Here is a 22061-nt window from a genome sequence, read left to right as displayed (position 1 = left end):
ACAAACACACAGCCAGAGGCACCCAGATGGATCTGACCGAACTCACCAGAGAGGCCAGATGGGTTGATAGGATAGGATAGGATAGAGCAGAATGGAATGGAATGGAATGGAATAGAAATAGGAATAGAGTGGAATAGGAATAGAATAGAATAGAATAGAATAGAATAGAATAGAATAGAATAGAATAGAATACGTGGAATGGAATGGAATGGATGGAATGGAATAGAATAGAATATGTGGAATGGAATGGATTGGAATGGAATAGAATAGAATGGAATAGAATAGAATAGAATAGAATAGAATACGTGGAATGGAATGGATGGAATGGAATAGAATATGTGGAATGGAATGGAATAGAATAGAATAGAATAGAATAGAATACGTGGAATGGAATGGAATGGAATGGATGGAATGGAATAGAATAGAATATGTGGAATGGAATGGAATAGAATAGAAAAGAATAGAAATAGGAATAGAGTGGAATAGGAATATAGTGGAATAGAATAGAATAGAATAGAATAGAATAGAATAGAATAGAATAGAATAGAATAGAATAGAATGGAATGGAATGGAATGGAATGGAATGGAATAGAATAGAATAGAATAGAATAGAATAGAATAGAATAGAATAGAATATGTGGAATGGAATGGAATGGAATGGAATAGAATAGAATAGAATAGAAGCTGGAAGGGACCTTGGAGGTCTTCTAGTCCAGCCCCCTGCTCAAGCAGGAGAACCTAGTTGAGTCCTGCCACATTTTGGTCTATTGGTGGTGGAGAAACCCCACAAGATTGTTGAGGAGGGGGAAAGCATTCTGGGGGTATGCATTTTAACACGAAAGGCCTGCCTGCTTCTAACTTGGAAAAAGGTAGGCTATTTATGAGATAAATAATACGGGTTCTGACAAATGAGCAGGGCGAAGGAAAGTTTAACCACAGAATTGAGTGCAAACAAGAGAAACTAAGAGGATTAAAGGCCAGGAGACAAAAACATACAAAGAACGGCTGCAGGACTTGGGTTTGGCTAATCTAAAGAAAAGAAGAAATAGGGGAGGCATGATAGCAGTGTTCCAGTATTTGAGGGGCTGCCCCAAAGAAGAGGAGGGGGTCAAGTTATTCTCCAAAGCACCAAAAGGCAGGACAAGAAACTGACCAAGGAGAGAAGCAACCTGGAATTAAGGAGAAACTGACAGTGAGGACAATTAACCAGTGGAACTCCTTGCCTCCAGAAATCGTGGGTGCTCCATCACTGGAGGTTTTTAAGAAGAGGCTAGACAGTCACTTGTCTGAGATGGTATAGGTTCTGTTGCTTGAGCAGGGGGCTGGACTAGAAGACCTCCAAGGTCCCTTCCAGCTCTATTTTCTATCCTATCCTATCCTATCCTATCCTATCCTATCCTATCCCATCCCGTTCTGTTCCGTTCCATTCTGTTCTCTTCTATTCTGTAATTCTACTCTACTCTACTCTACTCTATTCTACTCCACTCCACTCACTCCACTCTGTTCTCTTCTATTCTATAATTCTACTCTACTCTACTCTACTCTACTCCACTCCACTCCACTCACTCCACTCCGTTCTCTTCTATTCTATAATTCTACTCTACTCTACTCTACTCTACTCTACTCCACTCCACTCACTCCACTCCGTTCTCTTCTATTCTGTAATTCTACTCTACTCTACTCTACTCTACTCTACTTTACTCTACTCCACTCCACTCCACTCACTCCACTCCGTTCTCTTCTATTCTGTAATTCTACTCTACTCCACTCCACTCCACTCACTCCACTCCACTCACTCAACTCCACTAACTGCAGACTTCAGAGGTCTTCTAGTCCAACTCCCTGCTCAAGCAGGAGACCTTATAGTATCCTGCACAAATGGCTGTCCAGTCTCTTCTTAAAAGCCTCCAGTGATGGAGCAGCCATAACTTCTGGAGGCAGGTTGTTCCACTGGTTAATTGCCCTCACTGTCGGGAACTTTGCCTTCTAGGCTAGATCGCTCTTCAACAAGCTTCCACCCGTTACTTCTAGCTCTGCCCTCAGGTGCTTTAGAGAATGGAGTAGGAGACGGTCTGTAAAGAATTTGAGTTAAGCCTACCCTGGGGTTTTGTTTTGTTTTTTTGAAATTTATCTCCTCTTTTCCACAGGTGCTAGGGTCTGCTGCCCATCCCACCCCACCCCCCAAAATCTGCAGGCTACTTCCAAAAATTGTCCCCATGTTATTGTGACCCAAAAAAAAAGACGTCCTAGTGGACAATCACTTAGATATGAGCCAGCCGTGTGTTGCAGCTGCCAAAAAGGCCAACACAGTTCTAGGCTGCATTAAGAGAGGGGGAGAATCAGGATCAGGTGAAGTGTTAATACTACTTTACAAGGCCTTGGTAAGGCCACACTTGGAATCCTGCATCCAGTTTTGGTCACCACGATGTAAAAAAGATGCTGAGACTCTAGAAAGAGTACAGAGAAGAGCAACAAAGAGGATCAGGGGACTGGAGGCTAAAACATACAAGGAACGGTTGCTGGAATTGGGGATGTCTAGTTTAACAAAGAGAAGGACGAGGGGGACAGGATAGCAGTCTTCCAGTATATCAGGGGTTGCCCCAAAGAAGAGGCAGTCAAGCTCTTCTCCAAAGCGCCTGAAGACAGGACAAGAAGCAATGGATGGAAACTAATCAAGGAGAGAAGCAACCTAGAACTAAGGAGAAACTTCCTGACAGTTAGAACAATTAACCAGCGGAACAACCTGCCTCCAGAAGCGGTGAATGCTCCAACACTGGAAGTTTTTAAGAAGAAACTGGACAGCCATTTGTCCAAAATGGTATAGGGTTTCCTGCCTGAGCAGGGGGTTGGACTAGATGACCTCCAAGGTCCCTTCCAACTTTACTATTATTATTATTATTAACCATATAGGGAATCGACCCATCCACATCATTTAAACAGAACGCCAATCAATTACGCTGAAATTAAATCAAAGGCCACCTTCAATCTAGTGGTGTCCAGAAAGAAACACACACACACACACACACACAGAGAGAATTCAGAGTAGGGAAGAAAGTTATTGCAGGAAAGTTACACCAGGAAACGGCATCCAGGGAGAGCTTAGAGGAATGGAATTGCTCAGGAATGTCCACATTTTAGAGTTTATGGCCCCAGGCTGAATAACCGAATTAAAACCTGCTTATTATTATTATTATTATTAAGGAGAGAAGCAACCTAGAACTAAGGAGAAACTTCCTGACGCTTAGAACAATTAACCAGTGGAACCACCTGCCTCCAGAAGCGGCGAATGCTCCAACACAGGAAGTTTTTAAGAAGAGACTGGACAGCCATTTGTCCGAAATGGTCTAGGGTTACCTGCCTGAGCAGGGAAGGGGGTTGGACTAAATGACCTCCAAGGTCCCTTCTAACTCTGTTATTCTATTCTGCTCCAAAGGGGCTGATCAGGATTCAAGCCAACGAAAAGAGCTCAAAGGTTGATAGGTATCTACAGCCACCTTGGGCACATTATATAGGTTGCACCAAAGCCTCTTCTGCAGATCCTAATTATGGCTTTCTGTTGCCTCCCAATTAATCCGAACAGACTGGTTTATGGAGATGCCCCCGGGCTGCCTGGGCGCCTGTGGGCGGAATGCCAGCCAGCATATTTGAGGGCATCGATCCCGTGGGCTCTTTAACACAGTTAAAGATACTTGGGGGTTTAAACTTACACCCCCTTTGGGCACGGGCCCTGCATTTATTTTTAATTTTTTATTATTTTTGCTAAGGCCCCGAGAGGCTTCAGAAGCCAAGGATGGAGCAAGTGGAAGCATGTATCCAAGCCAATGCTTGTCTATCGTTTCTCTTAAGGGCATTTAGGTTTTCTTCCGCCGGGGAGGAATCGATGGGTTTGGCTGATATGGAGGATGTGGAGAGAGAGAAAAAACTCTGTCCGTCCATCTATCCATCACCTTTCTATCCATCTACTGTATCTCTCTGTCTGACCATCCATCTCTTGTATCAATCCTCCATCTACTGTATAATCACCCATCTATTCTGTATCTACCCATCCATTTTTTGTATCTATCATATCTATTATATCTATCATCCATCTATTCCTATCCATCCATCTATTGTAGCTATCATCCATCTATTCTGTATGTATCTGTCCATTTTTTGTATCTATCGCAGTGGTTCTCAACCTGTGGGTGGGGACCCCATTTGGGGTCGAATGACCATTTCACGGGGGTCGCCAAACAATGCAGTCCGCCATTTTTTCCCCCTTTTCCTCAGCTGTGCTACTCCCTTTTATTCTATTGGCTTTTGAAAGGCAATAGAATAGACTCTCTTGAATAGAGTCTAATTCTATTGGCTTTCAAAAGCCAATAGGAATTGTCCAGGCTGTCTCTGCCCTGCTGAGCCCACCAAAAGTCCCATTCTGCAAACGGGGCTGCACCCATTGAGTAGTCCTCGACTTACAACCGGTTGAGTAGTCCTCAACTTACGACCGGTTGGGGGTCGCGGCATTAGAAAGGTTGAGAACCACTGATCTATCGTATCTATCTATTGTATCTATCATCCATCTACTCCTATTCATCAATTGTAACTACGTCTGACCATTCATTTATTGTATCTATCATCCATCTACTATATATCCATCTATTCTGTATCTATCCATCCATTTTTTGTATCTATTGTTTCTATCTATTGTATCTATTATTCATCTACTCCTAAACATCTATTGTAACTACATCTGACCATCCATTTATTGTATCTATCATCCATCTACTATCTATACATCTATTCTGTATCTATCCATCCATTTTTTGTATTTATTGTATCTATCATCCATCTACTCCTATCTATCCATCTATTGTAGCTATGTGTCCATCCATCTATTGTAGCTATTGTATTTGTCTATCTAGCCAGCCATCTATTCTATCCATCTATCCATCCATCCATCCATCCATCCACCCACCCACTCACCCATCTATCTACCCATCTATCTACCCATCTACCTGCCCACCCACCCACCCACCCACCCACCCACCCACCCACCCACCCACCCACCCACCCACCCATCTATCTATCTATCTATCTATCTATCTATCTATCTATCTATCTATCTATCTATCTATCTATCTATCCACTGTATCTACTGCATCTGTCTGTCTAACTGTCCATCGATTGATCAATTAAACAATCCATCCATCTATGGTGTCTGTCTGTCTATTTATCTATCTGGAAGACTCAGCTTTTTTTATAAACGGGGAGCCTCAAGGCCTGCTCTCCAAAATGTTGCTATAATGTATAAAATGGCATAAAAGAAAAAGTCAATGCATGCCATAAGAAGCGTTCGCATTAAATTATAATTACTTAATTATAGTTAAATTTAGGTGCAATTAACATTCAAATTCAAAGGTTTGATTGGTCTAAAAAAAAAAGGGTGCTCTTTGAAAGAAACCAGATGACGGTAGAATGCTAAGTCTGGGTTTCTTAATGGTTTTTAGCGATTAAAAACCTGAAGGCTGCAAAATGTGTAGGCGAACCTTATGACGTGTTGTCAATGAAGGAAAAAAAAATCTCATTCAAAACGTTCTTTGACTCCAGCCTTAGAGAGACCGGGATCCGTTCTCCACCTTACTTAACGGCAACTGCTCTGTTGTTCTCTCCTTGTTTTCCCTGCCTCTTTTTATTTAGCATTTTATCTGGCTAAATAATTGCCTGCTGTCGTCCAAAGTCGCTCAGAGTGAAAAGGGAGGCCTCTTAAGTTTGATAAATAAAAAAATAAAAATGAAACACCAAGCAGAAAAAAAAAAATCTGTGCCTTTTATCATAAGGGCGAGGAAACAGAAATTCAGTAACTTGTTCTGAGTGGATGCCATGGACTCAGAAGAAGAGAACCATCCCATGGGGTGGGGAGGGTTCCTTGGTGCTCTCTGAGCTTGGTGGTTTTCTTCAAGACGTTTCATGACCCAACTAGGTCACATCATCAGTGCTAGGAGGAGGAGGAGGAGGAGGAGGAGGAGGAGGAGGAGGAGGAGGAGGAGGAGGAGGAGGAGGAGGACAACGACGACAGTGATTGTGGAGTCCTTGGTGTTCCCTGACTGTGCTCATCAACGGAGAAACTTCCTGACAGTGAGAACAATTAATCATTGGAACAACCTGCCTCCAGAAGCAGTAAATGCTCCAACACTGGAAGTTTTTAAGAAGAGACTGGACAGCCATTTGTCCGAAATGGTATGGGGTTACCTGCCTGAGCAGGGGGTTGGACTAGATGACCTCCAAGGTCCCTTCCAACTTTACTATTATTATTATAATTTGTGCACAAACTCACTGCAGCAACCCTGAACAGCAGAAAAAGGAAGCAGGGCATCTATGGAACATCTTCCAACAAAATGGATCTCCCCGCAACTTTATCAAGCAGTGCCCGACTCAACCTAATAGAGCACAACCAACACAAGTCCTAAAAGAACAACAACACTGCCATATGTCAAGAACATCTGGGAAACCACCAACAGACCACCACGACCACATGGGATCGGCGTAGCACACAAGCCAACAGAAGCCCTTCGAAACGTCCTAAGCAAAGCAAACGATGCTGCAGCATGCAGGCTAATGACTGCAACAGTCCCTATGCAGGACAAAGAGGCAGGAGACTGGCGGGAGGCATCCATGGACACCCACGAGCAGTCAGAAGACAGGATGAAAACGCTTTTAGTTTCACAACATACAGACAGACTTAGCCACAGTTTCTACTGGGAAAAAAGGTGACCATCCTAGACCAGGCCAATGCCCAAAATGCCGTGGAATTTCTAGAAACCTGGCAATCTGACAAATCAGCCATCAACAGACAAACAGACATAAACAATCTCTAGGAAACTATGAAAAAGAGTCAATCAACAAGCCAGGAATGGAAGAAAAACACCTCCCCACCAACGATCAGCCCCCAGATGAGCATAGATCAGGGGTAGGCCACCTTGGCTCTTTTATGACTGGTGGACTTCAACTCCCAGAATTCTTGAGCCAGCATGGGGGGACTATGGCCCCGTCATGACTCCTGGACTTCAACTCCCAGAATTCCTCAGCCAGCATGGGGGGACTATGGCCCCTTCATGACTTGTGGACTTCAACTCCCAGAATTCCTGAGCCAACATGGGGGAACTATGGCCCTCTCATGACTCGTGGACTTCAACTCCCAAAATTCCTGAGCCAGCATGGGGGAACTATGGCCCCCTCATGACTCGTGGACTTCAACTCCCAGAATTCCTGAGCCAGCATGGGGGAACTATGGCCCCCTCATGACTCGGGGACTTCAACTCCCAGAATTCCTGAGCCAGCATGGGGGAACTATGGCGCCCTCATGACTGGTGGACTTCAACTCCCAGAATTCCTGAGCCAGCCTGGCTCAGCTTGGAAACCGTTCCCTTTCCCCTCAGCATGGCTGGCTCAGGAATTCTGGGAGTTGAAGTCCACGAGTCATAAAAGAACCAAGGTTGCCTACCTCTGGTATAGATTAACTCCAAGATTAACATCAGACATCAGACCAACATTTCAGGACAGAACAATTAACCGGTGGAAGCAACGGGTGGAAACTCATCAAGGAGAGAAGCAACCTGGAACTAAGAAGAAATTTCCTGACAGGGAGAACAATTAACCAGTGGAACGACTTGCCACCAGAAGTTGTGGGTGCTCCAAGACCAGAAATTTTTAAGAAGAGACTGGACAGCTATTTATTCGGAATGGGATAGGGTCTCCTGCCTGAGCAGGGGGTTGGACTAGGTGACCTCCGAGGTCCCTTCCAACTCTGTTATCAAGTAAACCGAACCCCAATGAAGGAACTGCCAAACAAGCCAACAGTAAACAGCCCAATCAAAGAAATTCTAAGACCATCCCCACTAACGCTGAGAGGGCAAGATGCTAGCATAGAAAATGGGAGCAAACTCCACAATTCCTTCTAGCACTGATGATGTTACCTAGCCTGGGCAATGAAATGTCTGCAAGAAAACTGCCAAACTCAGAGAGCACCAAGGACTTTAAAAAGGAGTTTGACTGAGAGGGAATGAGGAATGGAATGGAATGGAATAGAATACGAATAGAATAGAATAGAATAGGAATAGGAATATAATAGAATATAGAATAGAATATAGAATAGAATAGAATAGAATTACAGAATAGAATAGAATGGAATAGAATACAATACAATAGAATTATAGAATAGAATAGAATAGAATTACAGAATAGACTAGAATTACAGAATAGAATAGAATAGAATAGAATAGAATTACAAAATAGAATAGAATCGAGTAGAATACAATACAATAGAATAATAGAATAGAATAGAATTACAAAATAGAATAGAATAGAATTACAAAATAGAATAGAATAGAATAGAATAGAATAGAATAGAATAGAATAGAATAGAATAGAATAGAACAGACTGTAGAATAGAATAGAATAAAGATTAGGAATAGAAAGGAGCTGGAAGGGACCTTGGAGGTCTTCTAGTCCAGCCCCCTGCTCAAGCAGGAGACCCTATACCACTGCAGAGAAGTGACTGTCCAGTCTGACATGGTCTAGGTCACTGATGGCAAACCTGGGTGGGTGAGGCCCACTGGGTGGGTGTGGCTACAATGGTAAGGGCAGACTGGATGGGACTAAAAGTTAAATCAATCAATTCCAACTTTGCAAGATCTCCCCCCCCCCCAAGAAGTTGAAATTGACTGATTGATTGAACCTTTTTTTTTTTTTTTGCACACAGCGGCAGAGGCCTAAAGCGAAAAGGTTTTATAAAATTCAGCTGAAGCCCTAGGACTGGGGCGACGGCATGCATGCCCACAGAGAGGGCTCTGAGTGCCGCCTCTGGCACCCGTGCCATAGGTTCGCCACCACTGGTCTAGGTCTAGGATCTTCTCCTTGAGAAGAAGGTTGGAGTAGTAGACCTCCAGGTCCCATCCAGCTCTGCCGTTCTGCCCCTTGGGATTTAAATTTGCAGCTTTCAAGGTCTGGACTGGCCCTCTAACCCGGATGCGGTTCAGACGGGGCTTCTCCAAAGCAAAAGCAAAAAACATTCCATCCCTCGGCCAGGGAGCACCAAGGCCACAAGGAGAGCCAAGGCTGGGAAAGCTCCCTGCAGGAGGAGGGAACTTTACTACAGGAAGTAAAAGGGGGGTTGGGGGTGGCTGGGTGGAGGAAGAGGCCTGCCTGTTGCAACACCAGGGCAGTGACGCTGCATTTCCCTATTTTGCACAGAAGAGACTTGCCAGCCACGGCAGGAGAACGAAGGGAAGAGCTGAGTTGGCACCGCAGTTAAACGAGGGCAACTGGCATTTAGGGGAAGTTGTGGCCAGGAGGAAGAAAGGGGGGGGGGGGCAGAGAAAAAAGGGGTGTCAAAAGGACTGACTTTCCAGCGTGGCATCAACACTTTCCTCCCGTCCTCTTTACATTTAATTCCCTTATCAAACAAACTTTCCTCAACTGGCTTCAAAGCGGGTGCCAGCCTGTTTTTCTCACCGGGGCTGCCCTTTAGGACACGCCACTTAAAAGAACACTTTAAAAACTTTCCTTTAAAAATAATAATAATAATAAAAAAAGATCTGCGAACGTCTAGAAACCAACAAAGACGTAACCGGCCGCCAGCACGGGTTTGTTAAAAAATAAATCGTGCCAAACCAATCTTATTTCATTCTTCGACAAAGTGGCTAAATTAGGTGGCGGGGGAAATGTGGTGGATGTAGTATGGCTTAGACCAGTGGTTCTCAAGCTTTTTAATGCCGCGACCCCCCCCAACCGGTCGCAAGTCGAGGACTACTCAACCGGTCGTAAGTCGAGGACTACTCAACGGGTGCAGCCCCGTTTGCAGACTGGGACTTTTGGCGGGCTCAGCAGGGCAGAGACAGCCTGGACAATTCCTATTGGCTTTGGAAAGCCAATAGAATTAGACTCTATTCAAGAGAGTCTATTCTATTGGCTTTCAAAAGCCAATAGAATAAAAGGGAGTAGCACAGCTAAGGAAAAGGGGGGAAAAAATGGCGGACTGCGTTGTTTGGCGACCCCCGTGAAATGGTCGTTCGACCCCAAATGGGGTCCTGACCACAGGTTGAGAACCGCTGGCTTAGACTTCAGCAAGGCATTCGACAAAGTAGGCCACAACCTACTTCTAGAAAAAAAATGTGGGATAGAACGGCATCGCCACCAGATGGATTGGTAACCGGCTGACAAGCCCTGCTTAAGATAAGACTGGACAGCCACCTGTCTGAAATGCTGTAGCATCCTGTTTGAGCAGGGGGTTGGACTAGAAGACCTCCAAGGTCCCTTCCAGCTCCGTTCGGAGTAACCGTCTTAGCTGGTGTCCATCTGCCTCTTCTTAATTGCATGCTGAGAACAGTAACCACAAACAGCCGGGTCTGGCCAATTGTGTTGTTGTTGTTAATTGCGAAGTCGTGTCCGACCCATCGCGACCCCATGGACAACGTTCCTCCAGGTCTTCCTGTCCTCTACCATCTTCTGGAGTCCATTTAAGTTCACACCTACTGCTTCAGTGACTCCATCCAGCCATCTCATTCTCTGTCGTCCCCTTCTTCTCTTGCCCTCCATCTTTCCCAGCATTAGGCTCTTCTCCAGTGAGTCCTTCCTTCTCATGAGGTGGCCAAAGTATTTGAGTTTGAACTTCAGGATCTGGCCTTCTAAAGAGCAGTCGGGGTTGATCTCTTCTCGGACTGACCAGTTTGAACGCCTTGCAGTCCAGGGGACTCGCAGGAGTCTTCTCCAGCACCAGAGTTCAAAGGCCTCCATTCTTTGGCGCTCGGCCTTTCTTATGGTCCAGCTTTCACAGCCAGACATTGCAACTGGGAAAACCACGGCCTGGACTATACGCACTTTTGTTGGCAGGGTGATGTCTCTGCTTTTTAGTGTGCTGTCTAGATTTGCCTAGATTAACCCGAGATACAATTTGCCAATTGTATCTCGGGTTAATAGGCAGAAACAGGAAGGTGTGAGCCTTGGGCCCAAACGGGAGGCGTTGAGGCTTCTGCTCGCTCCCAACGTGTCAGGTTCCCCCCCCTCCAGATGAAAACGAACTAAAATGTAAAATTGACTGCTCTCTGGGGGGGGGGGGGAAGCGTGTGATCTCAGTTATCTCAGTTTTCCCAGCACAGCTTTGATCATTTGTGGCGGGGACAGTGGGAGTGTCTTGTCAACAGATAAGCCAACCTCACCGTCATGAACCCTCTTATCGTTCACACAGCGGAGAGATCAGGAAACAGAGTTTTTTTTTTTTAAAAAAAAAAAGCACAATCAGCCCTTTCTCCCCCCCCCACCTCTGGTTCTCTTCCTTGCATCATTTGAACCTGCGTCATGTCACTAAGTTCACTTCCAAAAAATGTTTGCAAAGTGGCTGGAAACTCATGCGGAGCTCAGGCGTGATCCAAAGCGCCCTGCGAGCCAGGCTCACCCTTTTTTTCCCTGCTCCCTTTTTCTGTTTTTTTGCGCCCCCCCCCCCCACAACTTCAGAGAGAGCTACCGACAAGTCTAAAGATCAGGCCTGGATGAAATGGAAAAGGCAGGCCCCGCTTGGGCTTAGGTGAAATCTAATCTCCAACGCCGAGTCGAGCGAGGAGGAGGAGGCTCTCTGCTCCCCCACCGCAGCAACAAGTCCTGGCACGCCAGCCAGACAGAAGTCAGCTCCAGCAGGAATGTCAGCCAGATTTGAAGAGTGCTGGCATTTGAGAGGGGAGGGGATGTTTTAAATAGATCTGGGCGGCTCTGGCCAAGACCCCTCTGGCGGTCTGCCTGGAAGGCGTCACACCAGGATCTGCACCGCAACCAAGTTGAGTCCTGTTCCACCACCCCCGCCCCTTTCAAGGGATGGGAAATGGGAGGGGTGGAAAAGTCCCAGCCACAAACAGCAAGGCAAGAATGCTGTTCTTTCTTTCTTTCTTTCTTTCTTTCTTTCTTTCTTTCTTTCTTTCTTTCTTTCTTTCTTTCTTTCTTTCTTTCTTTCCTTCCCTTTCTTTCTTTTTTCTTTCTTTCTTTCTCCTTCATCTCCTTCCCTATTTCCTTCCTTCTTTCCACCACCCCCGCCCCTTTCAAGAGATGGGAAATGGGAGGGGTGGAAAAGTCCCAGCCACAAACAGCAAGGCAAGAATGCTGTTCTTTCTTTCTTTCTTTCTTTCTTTCTTTCTTTCTTTCTTTCTTTCTTTCTTTCTTTCTTTCTTTCCTTCCCTTTCTTTCTTTTTTCTTTCTTTCTTTCTCCTTCATCTCCTTCCCTATTTCCTTCCTTCTTTCCACCACCCCCGCCCCTTTCAAGAGATAGGAAATGGGAGGGGTGGAAAAGTCCCAGCCACAAACAGCAAGACAAGAATGCCGTTTCTTTTCTTTTCTTCCTTCCTTTCTTTCCTTCCTTGCCTTTTCTTTCTTTTTTTCTTTCTTTCTTTTTCTTTCTTTTCTTTCTTTCTTTCCCTTTCTTTATTTTTTTATTTTTTTCTTTCTTTTTTCTTTCTTTCTCCTTCATCTCCATATTTCCTTCCTTCTTTCCTTCCTCTCCCTATCTCCTTCCTTCCTTTCTCTCCCCCCTATCTCCTTCCTTTCTTCCTCCCCCTCCCTATCTCCTTCCTTCCTCTCCCTATCTCCTTCCTTCCTTCCTTCCTTTTCCTTCCTCACCCACACAAAACAGTGGCAGCCCTTTACGCCTCGCAGATTGTAACCAGGATTTGTGCCATTTCCCTGCCCACCAAAAGCGGACTCCAGCAGCAGTCGCCTCCCCGTGCCAGGAGCTCACCCCCACAGGCTCCCCCCCCCCCAGCGCTCACCCATCCTAATGGGCAGAGTCGAGAAGGGAGGCAGGAAAGAGAAGTCCCCCCCCACACCCAACTAGGGGCGTTGGGAGAGCAGGAAGGTGCTTTGGCCATGGAACAAAAGAGTTTGGGGGGGGGGAATACCTAGAGTTTAGCAAGCTCAGCAACTTTTAAGACCGCTGGACTTCAACTCCCAGAATCCCCCAGCCAGCCAAGCTGGCTGGGGAATTCTGGGAGTTGAAGTCCATCCCTCTCCCAGCTGCTGAGCTTGACAAACACGACCCAGGGGACCCCGCCAAACTCGGTTTAATTGCTCCCAGGCCAACATTGCGGGGAGGGGGGACCCCCAGCAGCGACCACCCCGAAAGGGAAGCTTGCAAAGCAGGGGAGCAGCCCCTGTCCCGGGTTGGGGGGTCGGGAGGGGGCCCTGCAGTCCTCCTGCCCCGCCGGGCCCTTCCTCGCCCGGAGCGCCCCCGTTGCACCGGGCCAACTTCCCCCCACCCCGGAGTCACTCCGGATTAACGCGCCTTCCCGCCCTCCCCGCCCAACAACAACAACAACAACAACATCCCGGAACTCCAGTCCGGCCACTCCGGAGCGCGCCCCTCGAGTCCCGGACGCGGGCCTTACCCGGCCGCCCCGGGGCTCCGGGGCTCCCCGCGGGGCTGCGCTGGGCTCCGGCGGCCGGGGGTGCAGGCGGCGGCGGCGGCGGCGGCTCCCGTTGGCAAGTAACCGTCTCCAGGGCTACGGTCACTATGGCGCCTCCTCGCGCGGGGTTTCGAGGCAACTGTTGCTAGCCTGCCCCGTGACGTCAGCGGACACGCCCCTCCGGGCGGCCCCTCCCCTCGGCTCGCTCCGATTGGGCGGCTGTCCAAAGGCGGGAGGGGGAGGGCGGCGGCGGGAGGCGGGGCCGGCGGTTGGCGCGCGTTTTGGCGCGAGGCGCCTGAGGCGGGCAGGCGGGCGGGAGAGGGGCGGTTGCTGAGGGCCTCTGGGCGTGTGCAGAGTGCCTTCGCTTAGGGAGCGCCTGGGCGAGGAATCCTGCCTGCTGCGGTGCCCCCTAGGAGAAATGCCCGCTTGAGTCTTTGGGGACGCAGCAGCAGCCATGGTGTCCACTCAGCTGGGGATGAGGGGACTTAATATTTAGGCAGCAGCAGCCATGGTGTCCACTCAGCTGGGGATGAGGGAGACTTAATGTTTAGGCTGTGAGGGGACTTAAAATGTTTAGGCTGCCATACTTGTTTTTTTTTTGGCCTGCACTACTATTGATGGTGTTGCTATGGTGTCCACTCAGCTGGGGATGATGGGACTTAATGTTTAGGCTGTGAGGGGACTTGATGTTTAGACTGCCATACTTGTTTTTTTTGGTTTTTTTTACATGGCTGGCCTGCATTACTATTGATGGTGTTACCATGGTGTCCACTCAGCTGGGGATGATGGGACTTAATGTTTAGGCTGTGAGGGGACTTGATGTTTAGGCTGCCATACTTTTTTTTGTTTTTTTTGACATGGACTTGATGTTTAGACTGCCATACTTGGTTTTTTTGGGTTTTTTTTTTACATGGCTGGCCTGCATTGCTATTGATGGTGTTACCATGGTGTCCACTCAGCTGGGGATGATGGGCCTTAAATGTTTAGGCTGTGATGGGACTTGATGTTTAGGCTGCCGTACTTGGGTTTTTTTTTGTTTTTTTTTTTGATGTGGCTGCCTTGCATCAATAGTAACAGCACTTAGGCAGGCGTATGCAGGTAGTCCTCGACTTACAACCACAATGGAGGCCAATGTTTCTGTTGCTAAGTGAGACCGTTGCTAAGCGAGGGTGGCCCCATCTTAATGACCTTCCTTCCTCTCCCTCCCTATCTCCTTCCTTCCTTCCTCTCCCTCAGTTGCTAAGTGAATCACCGCATTTGTGGAGTTAGTCACCCGGTTGTTAAGTGAACCTGGCTTCCCCGTCGACTTTGCTGGTCAGGAGGTTGCAAAAGGGACACGGCAATGGTCATAAGTATGAATCAGTTTGCCCAGCATCTGACTTTCGATCACGAGATCATGGGGCTGCTTCAAAGGTTGTAAGTGTGAAAAAAGGCTCATAAGTCACTTTTCAGTGCGGTTGTAACTTTGAGCGGTCGTTAAATGAACTGTTGTAAGTCAAGGACCAGCTGTATACTGCTTTATAGTGCTTTACAGCACTCCCGTGAGCCCATTAACCGTGGTTTGGGGTGGCTCATGCAAAGCCCATGTGGAGCAGCACCTGAAGGGAAGGTTGCACCCAGGCCCAGCTCAGCCCGCCATAACACTCCTATGGGGCTGGACACATCTCACTTTCTCCTGCCAGCAGGAAGGAGCCCACAACTGTGTTGGCTGCAGGCAGAAGTTCACCCGGGAGGCCTACAAAAACACCCAAGACTGTTTTTGAGCTTGTATCTTTTTTATTCTGAAATATTTTTCTGACATGATTCGAAAAGGCCTGACAAACCTGAGACCACATAAAGAACAGCCTGCCCTGAAACAGATGGGTGGAAAAATATGAAGAATTTTTACTTAAAATGGCTCTTTCCCTCCCTTCTCCTGGCTTCTGCATTATGACCTCCTGGGACTCCACTTGCAGGAGCTGAAAAATCAAGAAGCTGGAACCCAAAATTTGGAAACAACGCTAAATCAGGGAAGGCGAACTTCAATGCTCACGGTAACATAACCACGTTTGCAAGGGAAAGTTGAGTCTGAAAGGCTCTAAGCCAACAGCTGCATATTTTGCAAAAAATTTTAAACTTACAGGCCTTATTACAATATGTGGTGACCATCACAACTTTGGACAACCTTGAAAACACTTAAGAAAAAAAAACACTCCTAATATATATGGACAGATTATCACATTTGATTCCTTAAAGACACGTTTCCTTTGCACCCCAATTCATAAATACAGAGAACTCCTATTACATTTACAGGGAGAAGAAAAGCTCTCTATAGAAGCATTTAAATCTTCCCATGAAAACAGAGCAGCCTTATTAACCATTATCAAATATGCCCCCCCTTGTTCCCATGTTTATACTAGAAGCTAAAAGTGATTTCGTTTAGCTCACACTATTAAAAATAATCCATGATTGCACCCCATGCTTTCTTCAGACACCCCCATTTGCTCAATGCCTCTTTACCCACACCGCAATTCTTACCAAACATCAAAACTAAATAAAGCCTCTTTGCACAAAAGTGGCTCAAATTCATAAGGGCACACTTTTTGGCTCTTCTGCGCAAGTTGGGTTTTGAATCCAGAGCAGTACTTGCAATTTTATGTCGATTTAAAGGGGAACAAGGCACAGCTGAGCAGCCTAATCCTCTCCCTCCCCTCCCCCCATATAATTTGGCTGGAATTAAAGTCTTATGGTTCACGCAGAACAAGCACAGGGTAAACTCTGACTAAGCCCCAAGAGCCAAGTTCAAGTGTGATGCTCATGCAGGTTTCCAAATGTGTTCCCAAAACACTTGTAAGGAGATTTCTGCCCATTCCTTCCTTCCTTCCTGGGAAATTGGTCCCCTGGCACAGGAGGGGCAAAGCGGACCCCAACATCTGATGTTGAAAAACATCCTGCTCTTTGAAGAGAGTTGGGCACACCTCGCTATGTAAGTCTACCTCCCAAGTGAAAACAGTGAGAAGACTGAAGTGCGCCAGTAAGAAATGTCCTGCCCTGTGTGCAATGTGAACACCAGCCGTCTTGTGGAAAAAGAAAAAGTGCCCCGTGCAAAGATTCACCCAACGAGCTACCCCAAGGCACTGCAAGAACACACAGGGTTCACCCAGTCTGCGGCATCGCTGCAGTGTTTTCCTTTGGTTCACTAGAGAACTCCCATCCCATCCCTGGAGAAAAGAAAAAGAAAGGGAAGGAAAAGGAGAGGGAGAAGAAAATAGAAAGGAAGGAGAGGGAGAAGAAAGAAAGAAAGAAAGATATTTGATGGGGAAGGAAGGGAAAGAGAAAAAGGGAAGGAAAAGGAAAGGAAAGCGGAAGGGAGAAAGAACAAATGGAATAAAGAAGGAAAGGAAAAGATAGGAGGAAGAAAGGAAATGAGAAAAGAAGGAAAGAGAAACCCTGAGGTTGGTACATTCATTTCGGAAAGAGGTACACTGAGGTCAAAACAGCCAGCGAGGGTCTTCCGTATGCTTCTCACCGGCACAGCCAGAGTCCGAAGTGCAGAGGAGTCTCCTGCCTTGGAGGAAAACAAGAGAAGGAGACCCTTTATTGAAAACCTCATTTATCAACGGAAGCGACGGTGCACCTCGCCTGCAGAAAAGACTCCGGTAAAGATGCTGGACTTCGAGGCAGAGGCAGGTGGAGAGACGGGCATCCTCATTCAGAAATTTGGTGTTTCTGAGTAGAGCTGTTGGATCTGTTCTTGGTACATCTTGGTTACCACTGGCCTCTTCAGCTTCATGGTTGGGCCTGGGAGACAGAGACAGTTGGCCACATGTTAGTGCCTAAGGACCCCCCTCACGCCTTGCCCTCCCCCCCGCCTTCAACTTTTTCTGACGCCATGCAAAGCCGAGAATCCAGGGAAATGTCTTGCAATGTTTGAATGGAGCATGGATGCTCTTTGCTCCCTTAATATAATGGGGAATGGGTGACCAGCCCCCTCCCCAGATGGATGATGTCTGCACAGTGGACCACCCTAAGCTGGAAGCCTCCTTGGTAATGGACAGCAATAGCAACATCATCATCATCATGAGAAAGAAGAAAGAAAGAAAAAGAAAGAAAGAAAGAAAGAAAGAAAGAAAGAAAGAAAGAAAGAAAGAGAAAGAAAGAAGAGAAGAAGAAGAAGAAGAAGAAGAAGAAGAAGAAGAAGAAGAAGAAGAAGAAGAAGAAGAAGAAGAAGAAGAAGAAGAAGAAGAAGAAGAAGAAGAAGTAGTTGAAAGGGACCTTGGAGGTCTTCTAGTCGAACCCCCTGCTCAGGCAGGAAACCTACCATTTCAGACAAATGATTGTCTGAACTTTCCTGAGGTCGCCTTAAAATCTTGGAAAGGGAAGATTCTGCCCAGGAGTAATGCAAGGACTTCACTTTTGGAAAAGTGAGCAGGCCGGTCCTCTTTTAATTTAGCATCTCAGAGGACAGAGGGCATTTTAATGGGCAACATAAAGGGCATTTAAACCATCCCCTGGCCTTTCTCCGCATAAGACTTGACAAATCTCTTTTGGAGAACATTGATTGGATACGACTTGTCTTTTCTGAACGAAGCGGCTAAGATTCTCAGCGAAGTGGGATCTGGGCTGAACCCCATGGCATGGCTGGCTAGGGAATTCTGGGAGTTGAAGTCCACCCCTCTTCATGTTGCCAAGGTTGAGAAATGCCACCCTGTGCCATCCGACCCCCCCCCTACCCCAGCAGTCTGCCCACAAACCATCCAGAACTGGGGAGCCACGCCAGCTTCTTACCCAGCTCGCCACTCTGAATGGAGAAGTCTTTGCTGAGCAGAACCCACTTCTGGATTTTCTGGGCGTTGGAGGTGGCGTGATCATTGACCTTCATGACTCCCTTCTGGATGGCGGTGTACACAGCCACGTCTTTGTTGCCCACTATGTCGGAGACCTTGGTGGACTTGCTGCCCAGTTTCTGGCAGAACTCGATGGATTCAGGCGTCAGTTCGTCTTCTGACATTCCCGTTTCTAGGTTCATCTTGCTCTAGAAAAGCAGAAGAGTGTTGGAGTGGCCATGGGAAGGAGGGCAGCGCCACCCTCTGGTGGGGGCTGGCCCTGCCCTGGTGTTTGCCCAGAGGGGGGATAGATGAGGGGGTGTATGTGGGCACCCACCCATTCAGACAATGTGGAGTACAAGGTAAGAGCTCAAGGCAGAGGCCAGCAACGTTGCCCCCCTGGAGATCATGTCTAGACCCTCAGCAGGAACAATCTGATCTTTTCCCAACAGGAACTGGTGGAGCACCGAAGGGGTGGAGGACTTTCTTCCTCCCCCCCCCCCAGCATAGAATCAACCCTATCCTAAGCTAAGCAGCATTTATGAAAGAACGATCAAAGATGAGGAGAACAGGATTCTGCAAAACCAAAGAGTGAACTCTCCCTTTTAGCTTTCAATTCAAGATTGTAGTCCTCAGTTTTTCCACTCCTGAGGATTTTTGAAAGGGGAACTTCTCTTGCCTGGATTGACACCCTGAATAGCGCCTTCCCAGACCAGTGTTTCTCCCACTTTGGCCACATTAAGACGGGTGGACTTCAACTCCCAGAATTTCCCAGCTGGCCAATTCCAGGAATTTGAAGCCCACCCATCTTAAAACAGCGAAAGGGTGCTCTAGAATCTGGCAAAAAGAGTGCAGAGAAGAGCAACAAAGATGATTAGGGGACCGGAGACTAAAACATATAAAGAATGGTTGCTGGAATTGGGTATGTCTAGTTTAATGAAGAGAAGGATGGGGGGGGGGCATGATAGCAGCATCTCAGGGGTTGCCCCAAAGAAGAGGGAGTCAAGCTATTTTCCAAAGCACCAGAAAGGCAGGACAAGAAGCAACGGATGGAAACTCCTCAAGGAGAGAAGCAATCTAGAATTAAGGAGGAATTTCCTGACAGTGACAACAATTAACCAGTGGAACAGAAGTTGCCTCCAGAAGTTGGGGGTACTCCAACACTGGAGGCTTTTAAGAAGAGACTGGATAGCCACTTGTCTGAAATGTGTTTCCTGCTTGAGTGGGGGGGGGGGGGATTGGACTAGAACAGACATGTCAAACACAAGGCCCAGGGGCTGGATGCGGCCTGTGCCATGGTTTCATGTGGCCCGCAAAGCCATCCTGGAAACAGGGAACGGCCCCTGCTGCCTTGGCCCCGGCCCAGGCCTCCCGGGAGCCAATGTACAATTTTGTGGTGGCCATCTATGCTGAAACGCATTCAGTCTTAGTTCCACAAGGCCATCTGGAAACAGCAAGGGACCGACCCCTGCCGCATCGGCCCCAACCCCTGGGTGCATGCTGGGGAGGTGTCACCCTTTGTGAGGAATGAAGAAATGCACTATTACTTGGAAGTGGCCAGCAAATGGCCCTCACCTACTCTTCCAATGGACCATGCCCCGGTCCCACTCCCTTCTGCCAGAGACCCTCAGATCTGTCCCACTCCTGCCCAGGCCCTCACAGGCACCTTTGATGAGAACGATGAAGAGCTGGCTATGCCTACCCAGTAGGCCACACCCATTCCAGCCACGCCCACCCAGTAAGCCTCACCCCCCTGCCCACACCCACCCATCCCCCCCCGAGGACAACTGCAAAGCTGATGTGGCCCTCAATGAAATTGAGTTTGACACCCCTAGACTAAAAGACCTCGAAAATCCCTTCCAACTCTGTTATTCTATTCTAAACACATCTGGGGATGCCCAATTTGGATCTGAAGGAGTGAGAATGGCAGCCCCTTGGACTCGTCTCCCTCCTATCCCTCTCCCCCGCGGGTCCCAGTGCCTAGGGGAGGAAGGAGAAAATCTGGCGCTCACCTTAAGGGTCATCAGCATGACGAGATATTTGGCTTTGTCTCCCACTAACATGACGTTGCTAAGAATGGGGACGGCCTCCTTGACCGCATCTTCAATCGGGACCGGGGGAATATTCTCTCCCCCCGCGGTGATGATGAGCTCTGGAATAAAAACGGCAAAGGCCGTGCCGTCAGACCTCAAGAAGAGCGATTGGATTCACACACTTGCAGTCTATGGGATAAACCATGGCTTGTCTGCTGCAGAAACCGGGAGTCTCGACTTTAACAACGGTTCGCTTTGTGACTTGTGACTGGTTTTCATGCTTACGACTGTCGCAGCAACCCCACGCCACGCGACTGAAATCCAGGCACTTGGCTACCGGTATGCATTTATGACGGCTGCAGTCTCCCAGCGACCCAGGATTCTCATTTGTGATCTTCCCTGGAGATTTCCTCTCGTGACCCAGGGGACTGGATTACCTTTGATCCGTCCCGTAATGAAGAGGAAGCCATCCTCATCGTACCGGCCCAGATCCCCAGAATGAAGCCAGCCCTCGGCGTCAATGGCTTCTTTCGTTTTGTCTTCCATGTTCAGGTAGCCCATAAAGACATGGCGCCCGGCAAAGCAGACCTCGCCGACGCCTTCCTGGTCTGGTTTGAAAAGCATCGTCCGGAAGCCTGTAATCTCCTTGCCGCAGCTGGATGGAGGGGGAGGGGAAGGGGTCAAGCAAAGAGTCAAGGGCTGGCAAGTGTACCCCCCCTCACAAACACACGGACTGCCCATTGCGGAGAAGCACAGCAGAGTCTCCACACTCACAATGTGAGGTGGTATAAAAGAAAACCTAATTATTTAAAGCTTAGGACCCTTGTTTAACAAAACAGCACATCCTGATTGAATGTAGAAGTTTGGATACAACAGACAATCTGCACGGGGTCTGATTTAACAGGCGTTCCTTTGTCCGTTAAATCAAGAGCTGGTCACACTGAATTTCTGACACAGCCACCCAAATGTTTAGAACTTGTTTGGGTATTTCTCCCATTTACGTCCTTTTACTCGGCACTTGCTCTCTTCAGGTTTGTTTGTTTTTTTTTTAAATGTAAAATGCAAGATGCCCATGTTAACAGCTTGCCGACGCCACACTTGAAATCTAGACTTTCTGAGTGTTTGCCCAACAAATACAGCAATCTGCTCGCACCTCTAATGTTTGGCAGAGAGCTTTCCAATCTCAGCCAGAAATTTCGGCACAACAAAGCCAGTCGTGCCAGGGAAAAAGAACCCGGCCCCAAACAGGGCTGGAAATCTCTCCTGACTGTGGGAATTCTCTCCCGGGACCTGTTCATCGGAGCGTGCAGGAATCTCCTCTGTCAGGGAAATTTAAATTTTGCAATGGACACCAGGAATTCAGAGACTCCTAAATAAGAAAAGCCTTCAAGTTTCTCCCCAGGTGGAAGAGAACATACAGGTTGTCCTCAATTTACAACAGGTCACATAGTGACCATTCAAAGTTAGGACAGGCTCTTCCCCCCACCCAAAGGTACTTACAACCTGGTTACCAATTTATGATGGCATCCTCATGGCCAAGGGTTTATATCCTGTGCACTTGGCAACTGGCCTGGGTTTATGGCAGTTTGCAGTAGCCCGTGCTCACGTGACTGCAATGTACAATGTTTTTGAGGAAAATTGGCAGCGATTTCCAGTTTTTGGCAAAAATGCCCCCAAAACAATAGCACCGCTTAATGACCGCAGCATTCACTTAACAACCGCTAGAAAAAAGGGTCGCAAAATCAGCTTGTCACGGTGATGCCACGCTTTTGCAATAGCTGCAATTTTCCAATCATCTCGAGCAG

General features: G+C 47.5%; 2 protein-coding genes across 5 annotated transcripts in view; both read right to left on the bottom strand.

The window, feature by feature from the left end:
* Positions 1 to 13540, bottom strand: part of RFX2 (regulatory factor X2) — a 70992-nt gene extending 57452 nt beyond the window's left edge. For 2 of the 3 annotated variants that reach the window (XM_039355296.1, XM_039355299.1), the window contains exon 1: positions 13401 to 13540. The gene's annotated coding sequence lies outside the window, so the exon portion shown is untranslated. The remainder of the gene's footprint in view (positions 1 to 13400) is intronic. The other variant, XM_039355297.1, reaches the window with a different exon arrangement.
* A 1634-nt stretch (positions 13541 to 15174) lies between these two features.
* LOC120313393 (long-chain-fatty-acid--CoA ligase ACSBG2-like) overlaps positions 15175 to 22061 on the bottom strand; it is a 57861-nt gene continuing 50974 nt past the window's right edge. For both annotated transcript variants that reach the window (XM_039355293.1, XM_039355294.1), the window contains 4 exons: positions 20694 to 20911; positions 20236 to 20375; positions 18186 to 18432; positions 15175 to 17198 (listed from right to left, as the gene is read on the bottom strand). In XM_039355293.1, coding sequence (XP_039211227.1) covers positions 17110 to 17198; positions 18186 to 18432; positions 20236 to 20375; positions 20694 to 20911 — 694 coding nt within the window. In that variant the 3' untranslated portion in view covers positions 15175 to 17109. The remainder of the gene's footprint in view (positions 17199 to 18185; positions 18433 to 20235; positions 20376 to 20693; positions 20912 to 22061) is intronic.

Source organism: Crotalus tigris, unplaced genomic scaffold (genome assembly GCF_016545835.1).
Source record: "Crotalus tigris isolate CLP2741 ecotype Arizona unplaced genomic scaffold, ASM1654583v1 scf7180000018656.1905471916:244674, whole genome shotgun sequence".
NCBI lineage: Eukaryota > Metazoa > Chordata > Lepidosauria > Squamata > Viperidae > Crotalus > Crotalus tigris.
This window is presented reverse-complemented; position numbering and strand designations above follow the sequence as displayed.